The sequence below is a fragment of the Trachypithecus francoisi genome, unplaced genomic scaffold (assembly GCF_009764315.1).
Source record: "Trachypithecus francoisi isolate TF-2019V2 unplaced genomic scaffold, Tfra_2.0 Lachesis_group20, whole genome shotgun sequence".
Taxonomy (NCBI): Eukaryota; Metazoa; Chordata; class Mammalia; order Primates; family Cercopithecidae; genus Trachypithecus; species Trachypithecus francoisi.
Window position 1 is genome coordinate 68,065,687 of NW_022681466.1, and position 22,079 is coordinate 68,087,765.

The following is a 22,079-nucleotide window of genomic DNA, read 5'->3' on the forward strand; positions in this document are numbered from 1 at the left end:
TGTGGTAACTCTGCTCAACTTTTTTATCACATGTCATTTTCCTTTTTTTTTTTTTTTTAAAATACATATTTACTTTTTAAACTGAGACAGGACCTGGCTCTGTTGCCCAGGCTGGAGTGCTCTGGTGTCATCTCGGGTCATGGCAACCTCCGCCTCCTGATCTCATCTCCCACCTCAGCCTCCGTGAGTAGCTGGGTCTGTAGGTGCATGCCACCATGCCTGGCTAATTTTTTTCTTTTTTTTTTTCTTGGTAGAGACAAGGTTTTGCCATGTTGCATCAAACTCCTGGGCGCAAACGATCTGCCCACGTCAGCCTCCCAAAGTGTTGGGATTACAGGCATGAGCCACCACGCCCAGCTCATGTCATTTTTGACTTACTACTGTAAGCCCTATTTCTTTAACATCGCCAAGTTAGGGTGATTGATTCTGTCTTCTGAGTATCCCTGTTTTCTTCATTGTTTTGACGGCTATATACTTGAGGTACACTTTTCAGGATTACTTGAATTGCTTGCTTTTTGTTTCTTTGTCCTCATCATGCCTTATTTACACAATCTTCTACATACTACAAGATTGGTTTTTGCAAATGTAAATCTCATGAGGTCACCCCATTGTTTAAAAGAAAAAGAAAAAAAAGAACCACCCTTCAAAGGCTTATCATTGCCCTCTGGATAAAGTCCAAGCATGCAGGGCTTACAAAGGCCCTTTGCTGTCCAGCTTTTGACATTCTGTTTAGTTTCAGCTGCTCCCCTGCCCCCCGCCGTTCCAGTCATATACTGATTGCCCTATTTCAAGTTTTTGTACATGCTCCTCTATCTAAAGCAGAGGTTCAGATTCTAAACCTTGAATTTCCTCACCCAAATCCTTTATTGCTTTTCTTTGTAGAAGCCTTTTCTTATTCCTCGTGATTATGTTATGTGCCCTTCTTTTTTGTGTGCCCTCAAATTCTTGTACTATTGTTGGAGCACATTGTAATTGCCTGTTTACTTCTCTGGGGATCAGGAGCCGATGTTGGTCAAGTGCCAGAGATGTAGACAGACTGAAGTACAATCAATAGGAATTTAGCAGAAGCCAAAAGATTATTTGATAAATTATTTAGGGAAGACTTCATGGAGGGGGCTAGTATTGATAGGGACCTTGAAGGAAGCGTTCATGAAGGTATGGTACGGTTCTATCGCTTTAAGTGGATTAAGCCTGTTAAATATTCATGAATCTAGACCTAGGAAGAGTCATGCTGGGAGCAGAAGCCATGACAAAAGTGAGGCGTTGGACATTTTTCAGCATTGCTTTTGTGTTTACTTCCATGGAACAAGCAAAGGACACAATTAGGCCTGCAGAAGAGATGCATGGAAAGAATGGGCAAAAGATTTCAAGAACTTGGGGGTTTTGACAAGAGTAAGAAGCAATGATATACTTTATGGAAAGTGTAAGGAAATTTCCAAGGGTAATTTTGACCATGTAATTTTGTAATAATTTCAGAGCTTACTCACCTATGTTTATAAACCCTGGACTTCTGGTGGAAAATGCAGCAACTAGGTAATTTCTGGATATATTATAGAATCTTTCACAAGACTCTTGCGTACAGTGTTGCAGAAAATGGTCCGAGTAATGTAATGGTGTTTATCTAGAAAAAGGTTGGAAATGAAATCACTCTTGTAGAAAACAACTCCTCACAGCGCATTTGTGTGTGCTCCACTCCATCCCTCAGTCGACAGGAAAGTGTGACTTTCTGTGTTACTAGAATGTCTGCAACATAGTTGGCACTCAGTACACATACGCATGCATAAACAAAGTAACAGTGAAAATGCTATTCCCATCTTAATGTGTTTGCACTTTCAATATCTTTAAAAAGTATTTTAGATTAGCCACTTTAAAGTAAAAATACCTTTCTTGTGTATTGAAATACAGCGCTGATTTTAACTGTTTGTAAGTCTAGTTTGCCTGTCATGCAAAAATATTAGACTTATACGAATCTCCCCTCAAATTTCAAGAAAAGAAGCACTTCCATGTTTAAACATAAATTTTTTATTTTTATTTTTGAGACAGAGTCTCGCTTTGTCACCCAGGCTGGAGTACAGTGGCATGGTCTCGGCTCACTGCAGCCTCTGCCTCCCAGGTCAAGTGATCCTCCTGCCTCAGCCTCCTGAGTAGCTGGGATTACAGGTGTCTACCTCCATGCCTGGCCAATTTCTGTATTTTTACTAAAGACAGGGTTTCACCATGTTGGCCAGGCTGGTCTTGAACTCCTGACCTCAAGTGATCCACCCTCCTTGGCCTCCTGAAAGTGTTGAGATTACAGGTGTGAGCCACCACGCCCGGCCTAAATAATAAATTTTCTCTATTGACTTTCTCATATTTTGCTGGCATGTTGTTAAATCCTAGTTGTTGAAATAACACTATCTCTGATTACCACCAAAATTAATATCTCCTCAGTTACCTACACATTGGTTCAGTCCTTGGTAGCACTCCGAGTTGTATTATACTGTCTTTCATCCTTAGACAAAGCTGCGTGAGAATGATGGCAGGTAGTACACGAGAATTACACACCTGTTGAGACTCCCACCAAGTCCTTTTCAAACCAGTCTACTCTTGAGTGTTCTTTGTCCCCACTTTCCAATTTGAGCCAATGAGTACCCAGTTCCACTGGCAGGTAAAACGTGATAATTTTGTGGGTGATTGATACGTGCATTCACTATTGTGATTGTTGTGTTGGTTCCTCTGGTCTATACATATATCAGTACTTATTAAATTAGTTTTTTTTTTTTTTTTTTTTTTTTTTTGAGATGGAGTCTTGCTCTGTCACCCAGGCTGGAGTGCAACAAATGGCGTGATCTTGGCTCAATGCAACATTTGCCTCCCAGGTTCAAGCAGTTCTCCTGCCTCAGCCTTCTGAGTAACTGGGATTACAGGCGCACGCCACCATGCCCAGCTAATTTTTAAATTTGTATTTATTTATTTATTTTTAATTTTTTTTTTTTTTTGAGACAGAGTTTCGCTCTTGTTGCCCAGGCTGGAATGCAATGGTGCGATCTCAGCTTACCGCAACCTCTGCTTCCCAGGTTCAAGCAATTCTTCTGCCTCAGCCTCCTGAGTAGCTGGGATTACCGGCATGCGCCACTACGCCTGGCTAATTTTGAATTTTTAGTAGAGACAGGGTTTCTCCATGTTGATCAGGCTGGTCTCAAACTCCCGACCTCAGGTGGTCCACCTGCTTCGGCCTCCCAAAGTGCTGGGATTACAGGTGTGAGCCACCGTGCCCGGCCAAATTGTGTAATTTCAGTCTGTGCAGTTCACTGAATGTCACTTATACCTCATTAAACTGCTTAAAAATTTTTCACATGGTCTGCTCACCATTAGTAGGCCAGTACTTTGTTAAGTCTGGTGTCTCTGGAAACATTTTGGGCCCTGCACCCCTGCTCACCTGCTCCTTAAGGTCCCTGTCTTGGCTTGTGTGCCCCCACCTCGCTAGTTCCTCGCCTCTCGTTTCCCACCCTGTCATTCTTTCTCCATGCCACGGCACTCTCTTTAGAAGAGAAGAACCTCATGATGCTACAGCCATTCCTGTATGCTCTAGCTATTACTCTTAAGCTACTCCTGTGGCTCTCAGAGGGTCAACATACACAGACAAGACTTATGGGACCACTGCTCTCCTTGTGCTCAGAGATGGATGGGCACACAGGAGCACTGTAGGAGCAGGTCCCCACGACTACAGGGGCATGTCAAATAGGTGTACAAATGTTAGTACAAATGAAAGTTATTAAGCTCAGTACATTCCAATGAAAAGGTATGATCGGACACTCTGAAAGCATACCCTAAAGACAGCAGCTTAAGAATTGCCAACTTGACTTGATTTCTGGGGTTCCTTCTGAACGAGAATCTCTGCCTGGAGATCTGCATTTTAATAAGCTTCCTTAAAAGACCACTGTAGGGCCACCCAGAATGACAAGAGCCTGGCTGGACACCAGTAGAAGTTGATCTTCTGGAGAGTTTGCTTTACCCAGGACTTTCTTATAGTATAGACATGAAAATATTTTGGCCATCAAGTAGCATTTTGCCTGGCAAGGTGTATCTGTTTGATGGTTTAAAACTTATATATAACATGTATGCTCAAGTTCTGTAATTTATCTATTGGATGAAAATTATGTGCTTAAATGTATTGATTAAACTTTGCTTTTTCCACAGAACTCAACAAAAACCCAGTGGAAGGCTTTTCTGCAGGTTTAATAGATGACAATGATCTCTACCGATGGGAAGTCCTTATTATTGGCCCTCCAGATACACTTTAGTAAGTATAATGGAACTGACATCTTCAAAATGGAGCTCTTTTAATTCATTGAATTAAAAACTATTTTGGCAGGCTGGGTGCGGTGGCTCACGCCTGTAATCCTAGCACTTTGGGAATGGGTGTGGTGGCACGCGTCTGTAGTCCCAGCTACTCAGGAGGCTGAGGCAGGAGAATCACTTGAACTCAGGAGACAGAGGTTGCAGTAAGCTGAAACCACACCATTGCACTCCAGCCTGGGTGACAGAGTGAGACTCCATCTCAAAACAAAACAAAGCAAAAACACAAGTATTTTGGCAAACTGAAATGAAATTATTTTTTAAGGAGCAGGAGAAATGACTGTATTCCATATCCTTTGTACTGAATTGGATCATTGAAGAGTTTTTGTGTTCTCCTTGAATCTCTAATGTCTAAGACCTGTTGCTATTAAAAATAATAGTTTCAGGCCGGGTGTGGTGGCTCATGCCTGCAATCCCAGTACTTTAGGAGGCTGAGGTGGGCGGATCACCTGAGAGGTCAGGAGTTTGATGCCAGCCTGGCCAACATGGTGAAACCCTGTCTCTACTAAAAATATGAAAATCAGCTGGGCATGGTGGTACGCCTGTAATCCCAGCTATCCAGGAGACTGAGGCAGGAGAATCACTTGAATTCAGGAGGCAGGATAATTATATATTTTTTGGACATTTTAGTTGAGAATGTGTTATACACATCAATGTTTTAAGAAGGCTAAGGAGAATTTTCAATATGGTCTATTTTCGTGGTTCTCTACTTGAGTCCTCACCGAATACTGGTTAGAATCTAGGTGTTCTTATCCTAAACTAAACTAATGGTCACTTTCTCCTAGTTTGTTGGAAGTTATTGTTAGACTATATGATAATCTGTTAACTGACTATTAATTATTAAACCAATGACTTAAGGATAGACAACAATGTAGTGGTATTAAATAAGAGTAGAAGAAGAGAAGTAGAATTTTAAAAATATTTCGTGTAGTACATTTCTAGATGCAAAGATCACAGTCTTATTTTCTGCCCTGAATGTTTGCAGATTAACTTAAATTTACTAGTATGTATTGTTTTGTAAGATGCATCTGCCAGGCGCGGTGGCTCACGCCTGTAATCCCAGCACTTTGGGAGACTGAGGTGGGCAGATCACGAGGTCATGAGTTCGAGACCAGCCCGACCAACATGGTGAAACCCTGTGCCAACTAAAAAGACAAAAAAATTAGCCGGGTGTAGTGGCACGTGCCTGTAATTCAGCTACTCAGGAGGCTGAGGCAGGAGAATTGCTAGAACCCAGGAAGTGGAGGTTGCAGTGAGCTGAGATAGCACCATTGCACTCCAGCCTGGGTGACAGAGCGAGACTCCATCCCACACACACACACACACACAAAGATGCATCAAGACTTCCTTACATTGGTGACTGATAAAAGTTTCCATGCTTTTTGCAGCAGTTCAGGTATTGGGGGAAAAAAAGGAAGTGACCTTAAAGCCATACAACTGAGTGACAGGGACAGATCTAGATCTGAGTTTCTTGAGGTCTGGACTATACTTTCTCACTTAACCTTCATCTCAGTGCTGCTAAGTGGGTAAGGATTTGGATGCATCAAACATTTTTTTTGGTGATGGTCAAGTAGTTGTTTTTAGGTTTCCTAAGTTAGTAGCTCTTTTCCTCCTCAGAAAACAGCTAATGGAAAAGATTTGGAGCTATTTCTGTGCCAGGCTAGGCTGATACGTACAGAGTTGAACCATAGTGTGGACATTTGTGTTTGTGATAACGATTGCCAATCCGAAGTTTTGCTGATGTGTTTCCTGATTGTAGTTTGCATTGGTAAGTTTTACAAACTGAGATAACTGAATTTGGCTACCCCACATGATTAAGGTTTTTGGCAGATAACAGTAGCCATTGAAGACCATCTGGAAGTGCTTCCTCCTAACCTTACTGTTATTTGAAAGCACATTTCCTAACAATTTTTTCACCAAAAGATGTTTGATGCAGCCAGATCCTTACCCACTTACCACACCTGGGATGTGAGCCAGGTAAAGTTCAGATCTATTCTTGTAGTTTTTCAACATCACCACCTTGGGAGACACAGCAACATTTCAGTGACAGAATCTAGTTACCCTTGTATTACGTACATGAAAACAAGAAAAACTCTCCTAAACTGATGTCTGTATGGAGCATTGGTTGGGAATCCAGATTGGAGCTCAATTCTAAGGGCCTCATTGAAAAAAAATTTTTTTTTTTTGAGATGGATTCTCGCTTTGTCTCTCAGTCTGGAGTGCAGTGGCGTGATCTTGGCTCACTGCAACCTCTGTCCCCTGGGTTCAAGTGATTCTGCTGCGTCAGGCTCCCAAGAAGCTGGGATTACAGGCACCTGCCACCGTGCCCGGCTAATTTTTGTATTTTTAGTAGAGATGCCGTTTCACCATGTTGAGCAGGCTGGTCTCGAACCCCTGACCTCTCAGGATTAGATGTACAGGGTTCCAGGTGTCATGGCTGCCCCGAGAGTCTAGGTAAGAGTTTGTTCCCGTGGTGCGGAGGGTCAAGGCCCACACCCGGAGACCTAGCGAGGTAAAGTTGCGTCTTGGTTGTGGAGACGACAGCTTCTCCGCTTTCTCTGCAATGGCGGCGTCCGGAGCGGTATGGCTCAGAAAACCTGGGAATTGGCCAACAACATGCAGGAAGCTCAGAGTATCGATGAAATCTACAAATACGACAAGAAACAGCAGCAAGAAATCCTGGCGGCGAAGCCCTGGACTAAGGATCACCATTACTTTAAGTACTGCAAAATCTCAGCATTGGCTCTACTGAAGATGGTGATGCATGCCAGATCAGGAGGCAACTTGGAAGTGATGGGTCTGATGCTAGGAAAGGTGGATGGTGAAACCATGATCATTATGGACAGTTTTGCTTTGCCTGTGGAGGGCACTGAAACCCGAGTAAATGCTCAGGCTGCTGCATATGAATACATGGCTGCATACATAGAAAATGCCAAACAGGTTGGCCGCCTTGAAAATGCAATCGGCTGGTATCATAGCCACCCTGGCTATGGCTGCTGGCTTTCTGGGATTGATGTTAGTACTCAGATGCTCAATCAGCAGTTCCAGGAACCATTTGTAGCAGTGGTGATTGATCCAACAAGAACAATATCTGCAGGAAAGTGAATCTTGGCGCCTTTAGGACATACCCAAAGGGCTACAAACCTCCTGATGAAGGACCTTCTGAGTACCAGACTATCCCACTTAATAAAATAGAAGATTTTGGTGTACACTGCAAACAATATTATGCCTTAGAAGTCTCATATTTTAAATCCTCTTTGGATCGCAAATTGCTCGAGCTGTTGTGGAATAAATACTGGGTGAATACGTTGAGTTCCTCTAGCTTGCTTACTAATGCAGACTATACCACTGGTCAGGTCTTTGATTTGTCTGAAAAGTTAGAGCAGTCAGAAGCCCAGCTGGGACGAGGGAGTTTCATGTTGGGTTTAGAAACGCATGACAGAAAATCAGAAGACAAACTTGCCAAAGCTACGAGAGACAGCTGTAAAACTACCATAGAAGCTATCCATGGATTGATGTCTCAGGTTATTAAGGATAAACTGTTTAATCAATTAACATCTCTTAAACAGTCTCTAAGAAGTACTTTACCTGAAAGACAGTATGAGAAAAATATTCAAGTAACACTTTGAAACCGTTTACCCAAAATCTGATTAGAAGTATAAGGTGCTCTGAAGTGTCCTAATATTAACATCCTGTAATAAAACTCTTTAAAATGAAAAAAAAAAAAAAAAAAAAAAGGATTAGATGTACACATTGGTTACAATCGCCTACAGTATACAGTACAGTAAAATGCTGTACAGGTTTGTAGCCTGGGAGCTGTAGGCTGTATCCTAAAGCCCAGGTATGTAAGTAGGCCATACCCTGTAGGCTTGTGTATGTTCACTCTGATGTACAGAGTCACCCAAGGACGCCTTTCTCAGATCATAATCCTGTCGTAAAGCCTCGCATAACTGACTGTATGTTGTGTACCTCCAGCTCCACCAAAGACAAACACTTTTTCTTTTCACTAATAAAAACCCATTTCTGGGCGGGCGCTGGGGCTGACGCCTATAATCCTAGCACTTTGGGAGGCCGAGGCGGGCAGATCACGAGGTCAGGAGATCGAGACCATCCTGGCCAACATGGTGAAACCCTGTCTCTACTAAAAATGCAAAAATTAGCTGGGCATGGTGGCGCACACCTGTAGTCCCAGCTGCTCAGGAGGCTGAGGCAGGAGAATCGCTTGAATCCGGGAGGCGGAGGTTGCAGTGAGCCAAGATCACACCACTGTACTCGAGCCTGGTGACAGAGCGAGACTCCATCTCAAAAAAGAAAACAAAACCGTTTCTGGTCTTTGGTATACATTTTTAAAAGTGTTGGCTGTTGAATTGAGATGTGAATCACAGCAGTATTTCTGGCAGCTCCTCTGGAGTGTGTATATGCTGCTGAGAATACTGGCGGTCACTTCTGGACTGTGCCTTCCTGAGATCAGTAGCCTTTGCTCAGGAAAGAGAGAGAGATGTTCCTAGGGCAGGACCTGAGAAAGGCAAAGGAAGATACAGGGGGATGAAGAAAGGTTTGTTAGAAGTAAGCCTTTTAAAATGCTACCAAGGATCATGTACTTCATAGAATGGATTTGTTGTTGGCCGGGCGTGGTGGCGTATGAGGCTGAGGCGGGCAGGATCATCTGAGGTCAAGAGTTGGAGACCAGCCTGACCAACACGGAGAAACCCCATCTCTACTAAAAATGCAAAATTAGCCGGGCATGGTGGTGTGTGCCTGTAATCCCAGCTACTCGGGAGGCTGAGGCAGGAGAATCGCTTGAACCCGGGAGGCAGACATTGGCGGTGAGCTGGGATCGTGCCACTGCACTCCATCCAGCCTGGGCAACAAGAGGAAAACTCTGTCTTCAAAAAAAAAAAAAAAAAAAAAAAAGGTTGTCTTAACAGAAACTAAGAAAGTAGTGATGTTCTTGTAATTGTTTCAGTGGAATGGAGAGAGCAGAGGCCATCTTGGAATTGTTGGAAGAGCACTGTTGGGAGTGAATGTATACACCTTATGTATAAATAACTGCCTGTGAAGGGAAGTAGAGGCTTGTACTGGGGGGTAGGGGTGTTACAGGATTGAAAATAAATTAGTATAGGCTCAGATGGTACCCAGACCTAAGTGGTTAATTCACTACTTTATAATTAGGTAATAGAAATAATACTGAACCAAAATTCTGTAAAAGCTGGTGTGATTATCTCACCGTGCCCTCATTAGCCCTCAGTTAGTCACTAGAGGGCACTCCACTCTCTTCAGTCTATGTGATTGATAACTGGTACATTCAAGGGTTACTTTGAGACTCCTGTAGTTGCCACAAGTCTTAATTCGGTCATACTCATCTTTATATTGCATTACATGTTTATTTTTATTAATGAATCTTTCCAGTGCAGTAGTCTTTAAGGTTTTTCTAGGAAATGTACATTCTGAACTGGTAAGGTATACCAACTATTTTCAGACTGATTATCAAGCAGTATGGATAACCACTCACATCCACAGAAATTGAAATTTCAGGTAGAAGTGGCAATAGGTTTGCAGTAATGAAGTTTAGGATGGGCACAGTGGCTCACGTCTATAATCCCTGCACTTTGGGAGGCCAAGGGTGGAACGTTTGAGCTCAGAAGTTGGAGACCAGCTTGGGCTACATGGTGAAATTCTGTCTCTACAAAAAATACAAAATAAGTCAGGCATGGTGATGCATGCCTGCAGTCAGGAGGCTGAGGTGGGAGGATCACTTGAGCCCAGGAGACTGCAGTGAGCCAAGATCATGCCACTGCACTCTAGCTTGGGCAACAGAGCTAGACCATGTCTTAATGGTCTAGCTTAAACAAACAAAAAACCCAGAAAGTTTAAGAAACCTGGATATCACTGTATAATTATAACATTTTGTAAATTATTAATGAACGATGTCTGTGTATCTTCTATCTCTCTTTTCCTTTCATCACCAGTGGCTGGTCTGTTCAAGGAGTATGCCTTATTTATTTATTTTGTTTTTAAGCACTGGCAATGGTATGAAAATTTTGGAGAATCTTAAGATTATGTGTTTTGTAATATTGCCTTACCTTGGGTGGATGTAGGAAATGAAGAATCAGTTAACCAAAACTCAGAATTACATTCTTTTACAGTTGCAAAATTCTATTCCAGTTATGAATTATTTTACTGTCCTATGTAAGATGTAGAGGCAGAAGCCATCTGTTCTGTAATGAAATTCTGGAGGGAATGAACCTAGTGCCTGCATTGCTTAGAAATTGAATGATCAGTGGTAATGCCTTGCTGTTTATCATGTAGTGTTCAAGGACATGGACTTTGGGGACTGCCTTTGGTTAGCTCTCTAACTCTACCACTCTTCTTAGTTGAGTGACTTTGAACAATTACTTAAATTTGGTCTTAACAGTTTCGTTTCTAGGGTAAAAACCCTATGCTTAGGAAATGTTTCAAACTTTCAATGTTCTGTTGCTTATAATAGCAAAAAAAAAAAATCTTACTTTTTCCCCTTTTGCGGTTTTGTTATTTATCTTTGTAAATGTCAATTATAATTTGAAGGACACTTTGTAGTTACTAATTAGATTATATGAAAAACTGTATGGAGAGTTTGTACTATAATACTGTGTCCCTAAGAAATTAGGGTCCTCAATAACAGAGAAATAAACTCAGAAGGGTCACTGCTGAGTAGTCCACATAACCAGAGTAGAGCACAAGCTACTGGTTGTGAAGAGAAACAGACTTCATAAAAATCTTCACATATTTTCTGGCATTATTCCCTACCACTACAGGGAATGCCTATGACAATGCCATTTTTTTTCTGCTATAAGATAAAGGAAAGATCGTATCCCTAAGATACATACTTAATGAAGATAACAGAAGCTCCAGTGTTTTTCTTTTTTCACTGTTCTTTTCTGAAGTTCACCTGGATGTTCCAGAGCAGTTTTCTAAACCTTTCATTGTTGATTGGCCTTTTGTAGAATTCTTCAGCAACATACAGTACAGAAGACCCAGGCTAAAATAGTTCTCACAGATACACTTTGAAATAGTTGTATTTGGATATAAATATAACTTGCCATTCCATTATTTTTTCTAATGACTAAATTTTTTAAAATGGAGATTTTCAAACCAATGATGCGCAAAGCCCATTCTCATGACACAGTCATTTAAACTTATTAAGTATGGGCAAATTTTATTTCTCCCCTTTGTCTTGTGGAGTAATTGAGGTTCTCACCCTGGGCATGATTCACAAAATAAGAGTAAGACCACAGATAATAGTGACATAGAAACACAGGCAATGAAGAAAACGTGTAAAAAACAAATGTCCCCGAGTACCCCGGATCATCCCAGCAGTGATGGAAATGATGGGCAACCCAAGATTCTGAATGGAGTGCGTGAAGCCGTATGCAGTTCCCAGTTGATGTTCAGGAACTACAGATGCCACTATTGGCCATAATGCACCGGCAGGCAATAACTAGGAGATTCCCAGAAGACACATAGCAACCCAAGGGCTCCCCATCATAAAGGCCAGCATCATGTGGGACACAAGAGTGGCTCCGACCACACACAGAACCCAGATGCTGTTCTTCCCTGTGTCATCTACCGGGAGCCCAAATACTGGGTCGTGGGAGCTGATACGACATACACAACACTGTTCATGGCACTTGCTGCCTGGAAAGAAAATCCAAACTTCTCTGTAAAGAAAACTTTCCCAAGTCTAATAAAAGGGAACATGGCAACACACTAGCAGACACAGATGATAAATATGAGCCACAGGGGTAAGGAGAAATCCTTTACGTCAGTTAATTAAAAAACTCCCCCCCCCCGCCTTTTTTTGTTCTTTATAAAGGATTCTCCCTGCTCTGGGATCTAAGTAAGCAAGAGCCAAGGAAGGCACAGATTAGTGAAAGAAGACATGTTACCCCCAGTCTTAAGTGTGACTCCAGGGGTTGTGTGACCAGCAGAACCCCACGAAGCTTCAATCTTAGAATACAGCCAACTCATGAAGTTCGTGTTTACTGTACTTCCAATTCTAGCCACGCTAAATTGTTGGAGTCCAAACACCAGGTTTAATTCTTTGTCTTTAAACCAGCTCACAGCATATATATTCTGGGCAACTGCTAAGCACTCCCCACCAATCCCAAACACAAATCTTTCAAATTCCATCAGCCAAAAAACATTAAATATTCCACCCAGAACAAAAACAACCTGTCCAATGCAAATGAAACAGCTAAAAATAATTGTGCCCCATCATATTCCAAATACTTGGTCTTTTAAAAAGCCACCAAAGAAACACAAAACCACACTGGGCCAAGAATACCAGGCATATAGCAGCATGAATTTCATGGTGTTCACTTGCATATCCCGTTTATCCTGAGTCTAAAGGGCAGCAGGATTATTATAGCAAAAATAGCTGCTGAAGCCAAGGAAGAACATCAATAACAGCATCAAAAGTCACAGACAGGCGACTGGAGGCCACAGAAGGGCCAGCGGCAGCCATGCTTTCTCATCCTTCTCCTCCATTGCACCTGCGGGAGACCGAGAGGCGAAAGGGGTGATGACTCCAGGACCCGGCGGAAAGCAGTGCCCAAAGAGCACAGCCAAGGCAGTGATCACAAGACTCCCAAATATCTTAGACTAGTAGATAGTGAACTGTGGGAAATAAAATGATCGGACAAGAGACAGGTACAACAGGACTATAGATTAACAGGAAATGTTGAGCTAATTTCAGACAGCAGCATGCAGCACGTCATTTAAATAAAATAAATATGGCAGAGTGGTAGGTAGGACTTGATCCTTGTAAGATTTTTATAATCTAACACCAAAACAGTAAAGGAGGCCTCATGGAAGAAACTTGAACTAGGCCCGGGTTTTTCAACCCTTTCAAATTTGAAACTGCTGGTTACGTGTCTCCTTTTTTTTTTTTTTGGAAGCAGAGTCTCACTCTGTTGCTCACTGCCGCCTCCGCCCCCAAGATTCAAGCAATTCTCCTGCCTCAGCTTCCCGAGTAGCTGGGATTACAGGCACCTGCCACTGTGCCTGGCTAATTTTCGTACTTTTTACTAGAGATGGGATTTCACCATCTCGGCCAGGCTGGCCTTGAGCTCCTGACCTCATGATCCACCCAACTCGGCCTCCCAAAGTGCTGGGATTACAGGTGTGAGCCACTGTGGCCGGCATACACACCTCTTTTTAATATCATGATAGTAATTGTAGTATCTGTGATGAAGATAATGTGTAATGAAAGATACTTTGAATTCATTGATGCCTTTTAAAATTTTTATTTTATTTTATTATTATTATTATTATTTTTGGAGATGGAGTCTTGCTTTGTGGCCCAGGCTGGAGTGCAGTAGCGCTATCTTGGCTCATTGCAACCGCTGCCTCCCAGGCTCAAGCCATTCTCCTGCTTCAGCCTCCTAAGTAGATGGGATTATAGGCACCTGCCACCACGCCCAGCTAATTTTTGCATTTTTAATAGAGGCAGGGTTTCACCGTGTTGGTCAGGCTGTTCTTGAACTCCTGACCTCAAGTGATCTGCCCACCTCAGCCTCCCAAAGTGCTGGGATTACAGGCGTGAGCCACTGCGCCTGGCCACAATCATCTTTGTATATCAAGAGTGAATATGTGGCATGTTAATGTTTAGTTGACAGTGTTATTGTTCTCTGTGGGTTTTGAGCTTTCTCTTTGCTAATTTGGCTGCTTGGTAGAAGTTTGCATGCACAAGTTGGGTACTACTGAGTTAAGCATTAAAAAAAAAAAAAAAGGCAGATAGGCTGGGCGCGGTGGCTCACAAGGTCAGGAGTTTAAGACTAGCGTGGCCAACATAGTGAAACCCCGTCTCTACTAAAAATGCAAAAATTAGCCAGACGTGGTGGCGGGTGCCTGTAATCCCAGGTACTTGGGAGGCTGAGGCAGGAGAGTCGCTTGAACCCGGGAGGCGGAGGTTGCAGTGAGTCAAGATTGTGCTATCCTGGGTGACAGAGCGAGACTCCATCTCAAAAAAAAAAAGAAAGAAAAAGAAAGGCAGGGACAGGTAGAATTTCCACAGGTAAAATAGAAGAAGAGGGGTTCACAGATAGGAGAAAACAGAAACACCATGGTTGCTTTAGAGTGGGCAAGGCCATTTTCAGATAGAGTGAAAGTTGTGTGCTTTAAATCTTCAGGGCTACCCTTTTAGTTGAATTTGGTTGACATTTTAGAGATTGAAAACAATTTAGAGGGTCTAAATCAGTTTTTCACGATGAAGATTCCAGTCAGCTGTTGTGAACCTTTTGAGTGAATGTAACCAGTCCAAAGTAAGTGACATGGGAAAGCTGACTTCATGTTGTCAAGGAATCAAGTGGCACGTAGCTGCCAGTAGAATCAAGTGCAGGGGCTTTGTGGCTGTGCTTTTGATGTTCTTTTACATAGACTCTCTTTTTTTATTTTTATTGAGACGGAGTCTCACTCTGTCACCCAGGCTGGAGTGCAGTGGCACAGTCTTGGCTCACTGCACCCTCCACCTCCCAGGTTCAAACAATTCTCCTACCTCAGCCTCGCAAGTAGCTGGGATTACAGGCGCGTGCCACCACATTTGGCTATTTTCTGTAATTGTGGCTTTCAGACCCGTAATTAGAAATACTTTACATCATGGCCCAGTGCATACATATGTGTATATAGATTAGTGAATAAAACACATACATAGATTATATAACTGAAACTACTTGTGATAAACTCTGTTTTCTATTTTTGTTAGCAAAAAAATTTTGCTAGTGACTCATTAAATTGCTTTTGCAGCCCTGTTTGAAAAAATAGTCAATATAATCAGTATATCCTAAGACCCATTTTGGCACTAACTCACATAGAGCAACAGGATGAGAAGATAAAGACTGAACTCTTGTTGGTGTAATGCCCTCTTCACAACAGCTGTTCCGGTCTGTATCTATTCCCTCAAGCCCTCCGGCTTCTTCCCTTCAATAGACAACCTCATCAGTTTTGAAAAGTAAGGCCCGGCCGGGCGCGGTGGCTCAAGCCTGTAATCCCAGCACTTTGGGAGGCCGAGACGGGCGGATCACGAGGTCAGGAGATCGAGACCATCCTGGCTAACACGGTGAAACCCCGTCTCTACTAAAAAATACAAAAAACTAGCCGGGCGAGGTGGCTGGTGCCTGTAGTCCCAGCTGCTCAGGAGGCTGAGGCAGGAGAATGGCGTAAACCCGGGAGGCGGAGCTTGCAGTGAGCTGAGATCCGGCCACTGCACTCCAGCCCGGGAGACAGAGCAAGACTCCGTCTCAAAAAAAAAAAAAAAAAAGTAAGGCCCTATGGTGGGCCTTACTTCATTTCTTCGTTTTTTCTGAATATCTCTTTTAAAGCCCTTGATTTGTACAGTTTCCCCATCTAGTTACTATCTTCTTCAACTGTTAAACTTTTTGTATAAATTGTCCTGTTTATTATGCTTAAGTACTTTACTACCCTGTTCTTTAACCCTTTACAGTTTTTTTTTTTCTTACTGTGTTTTACTTAAAAAGTTGTATGGTCAAGGTCACTGACTTTTTATACTGTGAGTCCTGTGACATTTCCTAATTATTCAGGAATGTTTGGTGTTAATGATCTGTCTCTCTCTTTTTTTTTTTTTTTTTTTTTGAGACGGAGTCTTGCTCAGTCGCCCAGGCTGGAGTGCAGTGGTGCAATCTGGGCTCACTGCAAGCTGTGCCTCCTGAGTTCATGGCATTCTCCTGCCTCAGCCTCCCGAGTAGCTGGGACTATAGGCGCTCGCCACCACACCCAGCTAGTTGGATTTTTTTGTATTTTTAGTAGAGACAGGGTTTCACCATGTTAGCCAGGATGGTCTCCATCTCCTGACCTCGTGATCCACCCCTCTCAGCCTCCCAAAGTGCTGGGATTACAGACGTGAGCCACCACACCTGGCTGATCTGTGTCTTGTTTTAAACTTAATCTCACCTCCCCCATGTCTTATGATCAGAAAAAGCGATAAAAATTCATACTTGCTTGTGAACAGTTCAAGCTATATTAAAATGAGCAGAGAGTAAAAGATCTCGTAACACTACACTATTGTTAGTTAACTGTTGTTATGTACTGATGTCCTGTTTGTGGACATTTTTCTATGTATATACCAATACATCCCCAATTTTTCGCTTTTTCTTTCCTGTCTTCTTTTTTTTTTTTTTTTTTTGAGACAGGGCCCAGCTCTGTTTCCCAGGCTGGAGTGCATTGCAGTGGCACAATCACAGCTCTCTGAAGCCTCAACTTCTTGGACTGAAGGGATCCTTCCCACCTCAGCCTCTTGAGTAGCTAGAATTACAGGCATGAGCCACTGTGTCTGGCCTCCCACTTTTTCTTTAAAGACAAGTGACCTAATTTTAGAAATACCTGCTCTTAAAAACTTAACAATAGATTCCTCATATCATTCCATGACCACACTTACTACTGATAATTTTTCTTGGTAGATATTTTCCTTCTGCCACTAAAATGATAAGCTCCCCAGTGCTCTCTAATGCTTTGTTCTCTGTTGTATCCTTTTATGTAGACCAGTGGTTAGAGTACCTGAGTAATCAATGTGTGTTTGTTCAGTGAATGGAAACCATTTAATGAGCTGAGAATTTCATTTCTCACTGATCTGAAACAACCGCAATCTTGACTCTAATGGTTGGACACATTACAATAGAAGAATCACATGTGCAAATGGTATTGCAATAAAGAAATTTTAAGTGGTCAATGTACTAGAGGGGACCTGGTGGCTAGTTTAGATTTTAGTCAAATAAAATCTTTCTAGAGGTAACGTTTAAGCTGAGTACTGAATGATAATCAGAAGACAAAGGGAGAAAGGTATTTCCAACAGAGGAAACATTTAGTGCCAAGGCCACAAGACAGGAATTTAGTATTTTTGCCCTTTAGGCTGACTGGATCTCTTTGGTTTTAGTTAGTGTATACAAGTCACTGTATTGTTCTTTTGGTGATTCCTTGAGAGTAATTGCTAATTCAGTGTGAGTGGTCTGAGGTGCGTTGTCTGAAGTAGCAGTCACGGACTTATTTCACGTGGCTGGTGGCTACGTTATTGGACAGCACAAATACAGAACATCTCCAATATTGCAGTTCTCTTTCACAGTGCTGTTCTGGAAAGTCACTAGAATATCAACTCCTTGAGGTTTTTTTCGCTGCTATACCCCTAGAGTTTGACACATAAATGCCGAGTAAATATTTGTTAAATGATCAAATGAATAAATGGATAGATGGAGGCAGTATATCTGTTCCTAGATAAGGAAAAAGAAAATGTGCATAAGTTTTGAGATGAGAAAGGGTTTGATGTGTTTAAGAACAGAAAAAAAGACTAGTTAGAACAGAGAGGAATGACAGTTTGAAATCAACGTAGAGAAACTGGTGATGTTAAACCTTCTGAATTTTGTTTTAAGTGCATTGGGAAGTGATGGAAGGGTTTGTAGCATAGCAGTAATGTGATCTGATCTGATCTGGTCTGAATGTCTTTTTAGCAGATGATTTCATTTTACTAGCTCTCTTGAAAGTTTAATTAAAGTGATAGCGATGACAGTTTATTCAACTAGTTATTTGAGAAAGTAACTGCCTGTGGGGAATCCAGATTATTTGTTTACTTCATTTTCGGTGTTAGTGCTAGCCCCCTTGTTTTATATTTGTTTTAACAATTCTATACTTAAAAGCAGGAACTTATAGGCAAGAACTTCTTTTTGTTCTTTTTTCCAGTGAAGGTGGTGTTTTTAAGGCTCATCTTACTTTCCCAAAAGATTATCCCCTCCGACCTCCTAAAATGAAATTCATTACAGAAATCTGGCACCCAAATGGTAAGTTTATCTAGTTTTACTTTTACATTTGTAAATGTGATGACCTGTCATTGAAGTGTTGAAGGTCAATAAGAAAGATCTGTTTCTCAGTGAAATTGCTTTGGCATGTTTGTACTGTGTTCATTGTGCACATGGCTGTGTACTGAAACCTTTAAAAGGAGGAGAGACCAGGCACAATGGCTCATGCCTGTAATCCCAGCACTTTGGAAGGCCAGGCAGGCGGATCACTTGAGGTCAAGAGTTGGAGACCAGCCTGGCAAACATGATGAAACCCCGTCTCTACTCAAAATATAAAACTTAGTCACGCGTGGTGGCACGTACCTGTAATCCCAGCTACTTGGGAGGCTGAGGCACGAGAATCGCTTGAACCCGGGAGGCGCAGGTTGCAGTGAGCTGAGATCACACCACTACACTCTAGCCTGGGCAGCAGAGTGAGACTGTGTCTCAAAAAAGAGAGAAAGAGAAACAGAGATCATGGGGGAAAAGTTATTTTTTTATTTATTTACTTAGTTTTCAGTTTGGTTTGAGACTCGTATTTTAAACCAGAGGCACGGTTACGGAGCGTGACATCAATAGAGCTCCTATAATTAAGCGAATAATTATCAAGGTATTAGGTGATTCACTGGATATTACAAAGAACACAGAAATTATGGAACCTGGTTTTGTAATTTATAGTTTTTCCTATTATTTTTATACCATGGACAACTCTTCTATGTATATTCTTAGGTGTAAGATTACTGACAGTGTCATATGAAACAACATATTATGTTTTTTAAGCCTGGAAAGCGTCTAGTATGGCTGTGCATGTAGCAATGACATTGACTTTTTTTACTTAAAGAAGAGCTACCACTTCAAATCCACATTGCGGCAGTTCTCCTGCCTAGCCAGCTGCCGCTGGACTCTCTCCCCTGTGTATAAGCCCCCAGTAACTATGTCTTATTTAAAAAATAAAAAGAAAATTTCTCTGTTTTTATAAAGTAAAATAAAATCCCCAGAGGTTAGGCTAGATAAGCTATATTTGTAAAACAGTCTCTGAACTTTTGGCTTTGTTTTGTATGATAGAACTTGCAGAGATTTCTTTTCTAATTATTTTGACTATGTAATCAGAGTTGTCTCTTTAGGCTATTATACTAATTTGCATTTTGCTTCTCATCATCAAGACTTCTGGGTGCAGGGAATAGAAACACGTATATATTAGTTTAAGCTGGAATCAGACAGGAATGAATGATTGAATGAAGTTAAACAAGGATTTATCGGAAGAATATGGAATATGTAATAGAAGCCAAGGCTTGAAAAACAGATGGGCATTATGAGAGACTGGAACTGGCAAGTGGAAAAGTACTGGGAGCCAAGGGACTTAGCATATTTTATTGCATCTAAGGCAGCAGTGATCATAAAAGAGAGTTATTTTTCCTACCAGTAAGAAGGGGAAAATATCTCTAACAGTTTGTGGCAGAATGCATTAACCGTATTCCTGCATGATGTGGGCATGCATGAATGGGTGACACTTGCCTCTTGTGCTTTGACTTTTATCTCTTCCTAGGCTTTCGGCAGTTTCTTCTTCTACCTTCACTTGCATTACTTGATTATAATAGGCAGTCGTTTTGCACCTGTTTCGAAGAAGATATAACAGATTCTGAATGTTGGCTTCACCACAGATTAGCTGTGTAACTCTAGGCAAACCCTCTTGGAGCCTTAAGCTAGCTTGCCTGCCTGCCTCCCTCCCTCCCTCCGTCTCTCCTTCCCCCACTCTGCCCCTCCTTTTCTCCTTCCTTCCCTCTCTCCCTCTTTTCCTCCCTCCCTTCCCTTTCTCCCATCCTTTCCCGTCCTTTTTTTCTAAGACAGGGTCTCACTCTGCCACCCAGGCTGCCGTGCAACGGCATGATCACAGCTCACTGCAGCCTTGACCTCCTGGGCTCAAGTGATCCTCCCAAGTAGCTGGGACGACAAGAACACGTCATTACGCCCAACTAATTTTTGTATTTTTTTTGTAAAGATGGGTTTCACCATGTTGTTGGCTAGGCAGGTCCTGAACTCCTGGGCACAAGTGATCTGCCCACTTTGTCCTCCCAAAGTACTGAGATTACAGGCATGAGCTACCATGCCAGGCCTATGTTTTCTATCTGTGAAAATTAAGTGGAAACATACATGTAGGCAAATACATGGGAGGCTTCCCTTCTGGTAAGAAGGTGGCAGTCACCTGGGTAGTTTAAGAGGACAACTGATAACATCGTGTTGGGTTTTGTTTTCAGATTGAAGAGACTTTTTATTTTTTTCTTTTCTTTTTTTTTTTTTTTCCATTTTTTTTGAGACGGAGTGTTACTCCGTCACCCAGGCTGGAGTGCAGTGGGACGATCTTGACTCACTGCAACCTCCGCCTCCTGGGTTCAAGTGATTCTCCTGCCTCAGCCTCCTGAGTGGCTGGGATTACAAGCGTCCACCACCACGCCCGGCTAATTTTTGTAGTTTTAGTAGAGACAGGGTTTCACCATATTGGCCAGGCTGGTCTCAAACTCCTGACCTCAAGTGATCCGCCTGCCTCAGCCTCCCGAAGTGCTGGGATTACAGGCATGAGCCACCGAGCCCGGCCTTAGATGGAATTTTGAACGAAGATGATGCTTGGCTTGAACTTCATTGTTGAGGCTGTAAGGCCTTGTTTAATTAATGACTTTTAAAGCTGTGCATAATAGTAGGTTGTCATGACAAAAAGAGAAAATGACAAAAAATATAAAAGCTATGTAATAGGTTCCTCTTACATTTTCCTTCTTGAAAGATTATACTCATAGAAGATTGGAAGGGGAAGTCAGAGAGATAGCAGGGAGGTAGAGCATTTTAGCAATAATTTGAGTACAAAACAGTAAAAGCTTGAACTAAGAATAGTGTCGCAGGAAGGGCAGTTTAGTTTCTTTGACTTGACTGCCAGAGGTGGATGGTAATGGAGAAGTAAGAATTTAGGATTGACTGGCCATTTGTAAAAATAATTATAGAGTGAAAACTATGATGAAATACCACTTTTTACCCACTAGGATTCCTATAATCAAAAAGATAATAACAAATGTCAATGAGGAAGTAGAGAAATTAGAACTCCAGTGCACTACTGGCAAGAAGGTAAATGGTGCGGATGTTTGGAAAAGAGTGTGGCAGTTCCTCAAAAGGTTAAGCATAGTTACCATATGACCCTGCAGTTCCATTCCTAGGAAAATAACCAAGAAAACTGAACACACATGTCCAGAAAAAACTTGAATATGAGTGTTCATAGCAGCGTTTATTATTCATAACAGCCAAAAAGTAGGAACAGCCCAAATGTCATCAATTGATAAATAGAAAAACAAAATGTGGATCCATGTAATGGAATATTATTTGGCAATAAAAAGAAATGAATTACATGATACTGTTTTCTTAAGAAAAGAAAGAAATGAAGTAGTGATACATGTTACAGCATAGATGAACCTTGGAAACATTATACTAAGTGAACAAAATCAGTTGTAAAAGGTGACAGGTTACGATTCTCTTTATATGAAATGTCAAGAATAGACAAATCCATAGAGACCGAAAGTAGGTTAGTGGTTCCTTACTGCTGGAGGGAAGTGGGGGGATTGAGGGATGGTGGCTGATTGGTACTGGGTTTCATTGTAGGGTGAAAATAGTCTAAAATTGATTGTGGTATTGATTGTACAACTTTGTAGACATACTAGACAGAAACCATTAAATTGTCTTCTTCAAATAGGTAAATTGTATAGTAGGTGAATTATAGAGATGTTATAAAATTATTATATGGAAATAGTTTTATGTGACTGACCTTACATATATTCAGTTTTTCTTGTGGTGTACTTGCTACATCCAGTTAGATAATTAGGTAAAGCTAGTCTAGGGTTCAGCATTGAGCTTAAGGGCCTTGGGAGTTACTGTATCAAGATGATA

The 22,079-nt window shown here is 41.8% G+C and overlaps 2 protein-coding genes and 1 pseudogene across 7 annotated transcripts in view; 2 read left to right on the forward strand and 1 right to left on the reverse strand.

Annotated features, from left to right (window-relative positions):
- Positions 1-22,079, forward strand: part of UBE2G1 (ubiquitin conjugating enzyme E2 G1) — a 106,746-nt gene that overhangs the window by 59,360 nt on the left and 25,307 nt on the right. For all 6 annotated transcript variants that reach the window (XR_004430886.1, XR_004430885.1, XR_004430883.1 and 3 more), the window contains 2 exons: positions 4,180-4,282; positions 18,061-18,158. Coding sequence is in view for 1 of the 6 variants with exons in the window: in XM_033185036.1 (XP_033040927.1) it covers positions 4,180-4,282; positions 18,061-18,158 (201 nt within the window). In the remaining 5 variants the exon portion in view is untranslated. The remainder of the gene's footprint in view (positions 1-4,179; positions 4,283-18,060; positions 18,159-22,079) is intronic.
- Positions 6,758-8,058, forward strand: LOC117067893 (COP9 signalosome complex subunit 5-like). The gene is given in 2 exon segments (XM_033185035.1): positions 6,758-7,438; positions 7,441-8,058. Coding segments are annotated over 2 exon segments (1,044 nt in total). The 5' UTR covers positions 6,758-6,921; the 3' UTR covers positions 7,968-8,058.
- LOC117067892 lies at positions 11,448-12,789 on the reverse strand (annotated as a pseudogene).